A 5,427-nucleotide genomic window follows, 5' to 3' on the forward strand; every position below is an offset into this window, starting at 1 on the left:
TGTAGCGCTTTCCCGAGTTCTACGAGTCATTCTAGTGAATTACTGAACCTGGATTTGTAGCCACGTTGGACAGAAGTACGAGTGGTCCGGGGACCCCACTTGCGACTGGCATCTAAATTGGGGACAGTCTTGCTGGGACCTTGCCCTTTACCTCCGGGATGTGCACTAACTCCAGGTAGTGTCAGAACTGAATTGTAGGACACCCTGTTGGTGTCAGCGAGTTGGCACTGAAATGTTCCACTACTCTTATCTAGAACAAGGACAAAGAAAATAGCTATGACTTGAGGTTAAAAAATAAAAGAATGACCACTGTAAATGGACATCTACTTAGGCTACAACTAGGTCCCAGACCCTTCTGGACATTTAAACTTGCACTGGATACATAGATAGGAAACTATAAGATGCTGCCCCTTCCTCGTAGGGCATATGATGTACCCAGAGGAACTAGAACCCACCTAATTAACCCTAAGTTTCTCTTAAAGAAAAATGAAGGGCAACTTACAGCCATGTGCTAAGCGACATGTATGCAGCAGACAAGGACCAGTGTGAATACAGTGAGCAACTCTGGGTGCCCCAAAGCAAGAAGTCTTTTCAGCAATGTCTTCTCAGCATTCATTAGACACTACGCTCCTTCAGGACAAAAAGAAGAAAGACTTTATAGTGACCAAGAAAGATGTGGTTGGTGGCCATCGCTGGAAGTAACGAGGGCACCAACGTTTTTTTATTTTTTTCCAGAAAATTAGCAACTCACAGCAACGAATAGGACATTATGAACCCGGCCTTTCTTATACAGACTGTATTTCAGGAAAAAAACAAACAGCCGTAAGTGATAAAGGAAGAAAAAATTAACGGGAGAATTTTCCTTAATATATGTAGACAGGATGACAAATGAGAAACCACCATTTTGCAACTTCCGACGAAATAAACGGTTTAGGCAGAGATTATCGGTGGATGAACCGTGTGATGGAACGCTGATGGGGGATGCTGTACCGGAAGCAGCCAGACACGGTGAGCCTGCTGGTGTGAGGCACACGGCACCTTCCATTAAGTATTTTCGCCAATTTTCTTTTTAAACGGCAATAATAAACAAAAGGAATTGAGTTAGAAAATTCCAGAGGGAACATGGACCCCAGACAGACTTCCGAGGAAGAGAGCAGCAAAGTAAGGAGAAACAAGGACAGAAACGTAGAAGTATGCACCTTCTTACAACCACCAAGGAAAACGAGCCAAGAACGGAGGGAGAATCCAGTGAAGTGGACTTAAAGGTCAAGATCAGAGGCCCAGAGTCCATTCCTGGTTACCCTGGCAACGAGGGCCCCACTGACATCAAAAAAAAGTACGTGATGAAGCAGAGCTACACATGGCACATGGCCAGTGGCCCGGGAGGAATCTGGGAAGAGTTTGATGGGCAGACCACGAGTGAGGCCACCGACGGGGAGAATTTGTGGATCAAAGGATTATCTGGAGCCCATACGCTGGGGGGCTTCAGCCGCTCTGACCTGAGGCTTCTCCAGCCGAGTTGGGTCACATCTGGACAGCTAAAATGTTGTCACTCTTCCGTTCCATGTCGTGGCATCTGTGCCTGGGATAAAGAAAGGTGAAGAAAGCTCCCCTTGTACTCACTGGCCCAGGCCCACCGAGCCCACCCGGAGTCGGCCGTGGACCTGGAGGGAAGGAGTCAACACAGAGAAGGTCCTAGAAACCCAACTCAACCAAGAAGATTCCATCTGAGCACCAGTGGTGCCTAGCATGCTCCCCTTGGATGGTGTGCCTCGGGGACACTGTTCCTTCATCGTGGGTCCAGGCTGGGAATTGCGAGGACAACGTCTCGTGTTCTGAGGGACATGAGCAGGGAGTTGACGGAGCAGGGAGTCCCCACCAGGAAAAGGGGAAAGGCTCAGTTGTTGGTGGGAAAGTTCTGGAAAAGAGATCCTTCCCCATGGAGATGGCCGGAATAATGGGAGCATGAGAGAGCCAGCAGGTGACTCCTGTGAGCTCTGACAGTGGGAGAGAAAATGCCACTAACCCACAGGAGGTCTGGGAAAACAAGAAGGGGTGCGTCAGCCCCCCCGCCAAAGATGTCCACGCCCAAATCCCCAGAACCTGTGACTATGTTGCCTTATGTGCAAAAGGGACTTCGCAGATGTGATTGAGTTAAGGATCTTGTGATGGGAAGGTGAGCTTGGATCATCCAGGTGAACCCAATCGAATCACACACGCCTTTAAAAGCAGAGAATCTTTCACACGTGATGTCAGAGAGATTCAGCCCAAGGAGAGGCAGGAGAGGGGATCTGAAGAGGCAGAGGGCCATGAGTCAGGGAATGTGGATGGCCTCTAGGAGCTGAGAGCGACTCTCGGCTGACAGCCGGCAAGGGAACAGGGACCTCAGTCTTGCAATCACACGCAAGTGGACTCTGCCAACACCCTGAGTGAGGCTTGCAAGCAGATTGTCCCCAGAACCTCCAGCCAGGAGCGCAGACCACGCGACACCTTGATCCCGGTCTCATGGGACCCAGAACAGAGAAACCAGACGGGCCTGCTGAGCTTCTGACCTACAGAACCGTGAGACAATGAACTTGCATTGTTTTAAGCCACTAAACTTGGTTTTGGCAGCATCTGTCCCACAGGGGCGGGTAAGCCCCTCGGGGGCGGGTAAGCCCCTCGGGGACGGGGCCCTGCCGGGAGTCTGCATCCCCGACTGCGGGACCACAGTCGCTCCACGCTCGCCCAGCCTGTGTCCAGGAAAGGCAGTCCACACCCCTTGCTTCCTCCATTCCCACTGTGAAAGGAAAATGCTGCTTTTCTAACACTTTCATGTAAAATCCCGCTTGCATCTGGTGGGCTCACACTCAGGCAGGATCCCAGGCGCTCCAAGGGCGAGACTCCAGGAGCGCCATCTCCACAGGGCGACGCCGGTCCCCCTCACGCCCGCGTCCTCCCTTCTCGTTCCTCCTCCTCCCCCCGTCTCCCTCCTTCTCCTCCTCATGCCCGGTGTGCACTCTGCTCTTCGCAGCTTCGCTCTTTGCTGCCATCGTGTGGTAACGGGGAGAATGACATTAGCCTGAGCAGGAGCAGGCGAGACCTAGAAAATGGTGAAGGATGCTTAAAACCGCTGTAATGTGATTAGGGGAGGCGGCTCATTTTGAATCGTGATCCACGCAAGAGGCATCATTCCACAATCTGTTAGTTCCACGTAACGTATATTACCTACTCACCAGGAGCAAAGGACGCGAAGGCGGCCAGGGGCTCTAAAACAACTTTGTTTTCTTTTAATTCGGCTTCCCACAAGCCTAGGGGACACTGGACAGACGCACTGAATTAATCCACTGTAGTGTTTCTGAAATCGTTCTATGCGATCTATTCCAAAAACAGGTCTTTTTCATTGACCTCAAATTGGATCATTAGGGATTCAGGTCTTTGAGTTCTGTAGGCATTCCCACTTTTAAAAATCCCCGATTAAAATGTTAATGCAGGAGATCCTCAAAAATAAATGGAACGCTGTTCATGAGAAAGTTAAGACGAAGACGACAATACTACCCAAAGCGATACACAGAGTCGATGCAATTTCTGTCAAAATCCCAATGATATTTTTTACAGAAATGGAAAAACTCATCTTAAAATTCATATGGAATTTCAAGGGACCAAGAATAGTCAAAGTGGCCTTTAAAAAGAGGAACCGAGCTGGAGGACTCACATTCCCCTATTTCAAAACTTGGTACAAAGCTGTAGTGATCAAAACGCTGTGGTAGCTGCATAAGTGTGGACATATAGACCAATAAAATAGACTTGAGAGCCCAGAAATAAAACCTCACTTCAACGGTCAGTTGATTTTCAACAAGGATGCCAAGATTATTCAAAGGGAAGAAAAAAAATAGTCTCTTCAACAAATGCTGAGAAAATTATATATTCATAGGCAAAGAATGAAGTTGGACCCTTACCTTACACCGTATACAAAAATTAACTCAAAATTGATCAAAGACCCAAATTTTAAGAGCTAAAACTATAAAACTTAGAAGAAAACATACAGGAAAATCTTCGCAATCTTGTATTTAGCATTGGTATCTCAAATATGACACCAAAAGCATAAGCAACAAAAGAAAAAAAAAGATGAATTGGACTTCATTAAGATTAAAAATCTTTTCGAATCAAAAGATACTATCAAGAATGTGAAAAGACAGCCCACAGAATGGGAGACAATATTTGCAAATATGATAAGGATTTAAAGTCCAGAAAATAGAAAGGACTCCAACGATCAACAACAAAAAACCAAAAACCCAATTTAAAATAAGCAAAGGACTCAAATAGATATTTCTCCAAAGAAGATACACTAATGGCCCATATGGACATGAAAAAACGCTCAACATCATTAGTCATTAGAAAAATGCAACTCGAACTAATATAAAATAATATCGAATGTCAACTCTAATTGAAAAATACAAATTAAAAACATGTAAATAAAAACCACAACGAGATGCCACATCACACCTATTTGGATGGCTATAATTTTTTTAAAAAAGGAAAATAAGTGTCGGAGAGGATGTGAAGAAACTAGAACCCTTGTACATTGCTGGTGAGATCATAAAATGGTGTGGCTCCTATGGAAACGGTCTGGCAATTCCCCAAAAAAATTACACATAGGATTTCCATATGACCCAGCAATCCCAATCCTAGGTATGTACCCCGAAGAATGGAAAACGGGCACTGGAACAGATGCCTGTACAGAAATGTTCACGGCAGCATTATTCACAGTAGCCAAAAGGTAGAAATGACCTAAGTGTCCACTAACAGATGAATGTGGATAAACAAATTGTAATATCCACACAATGGGAAATAATTCAACTATAAAAGGAATGAAGTTATATTCATGGATGAACCTTGGAAAAGTATGCTAAGTAAAAGAAGCTGGACACACAAGGAGAAATATTATATTATTTCACTTACATGATACATTTAGAATAGGCAAATTCAGAGGCAGAGAGTAGATGAGAGGTTACCGGGGGCTGCGGGAAGAAATAATGGAGAATTATTGCTTAATGGGTTCAGAGTTTATATCTGGGATGATGAAAAAGTTTTGGAGGTAGACGTGACAGTTACCCAGCATTGTGAATGTCATTAAGACTAGTAACTGTACACTTAAAAATGGTTAAAATGGCAAATATTATGTTATATATAGAGCACCGCGATAAAAAAAAAAATAAAAATAAGTGGCACTGAGAAAAAACCACTTCAATGAATCCACTTAAAACAAGAACCAAAATCGTCAACATAAACGAGGCTTGATTGTGGAGCTATCTTGAAAAATAACAGGAATTACGAAAATAAACTTATTTTACACAATATTTGCCTCGTCTTACATTATGTTCCAATTAATTACCAACTCTCAAAATGGACAAAATGGGGTCTTCTTTCCTTTTCCAATAAAATTGT

General features: G+C 44.8%; 1 protein-coding gene across 1 annotated transcript in view; it reads right to left on the reverse strand.

The window, feature by feature from the left end:
- Positions 1-622: 622 nt before the first annotated feature.
- The window catches only part of LOC120606732 (formin-like protein 5), an 18,661-nt gene continuing 13,856 nt past the window's right edge, over positions 623-5,427 (reverse strand). The window contains exon 5 of the mRNA XM_039868193.1: positions 623-630. Within this exon, the coding sequence (XP_039724127.1) occupies positions 623-630 (8 nt within the window). The remainder of the gene's footprint in view (positions 631-5,427) is intronic.

Source organism: Pteropus medius, unplaced genomic scaffold (genome assembly GCF_902729225.1).
Source record: "Pteropus medius unplaced genomic scaffold, Ma_sr-lr_union100, whole genome shotgun sequence".
Taxonomy (NCBI): Eukaryota; Metazoa; Chordata; class Mammalia; order Chiroptera; family Pteropodidae; genus Pteropus; species Pteropus medius.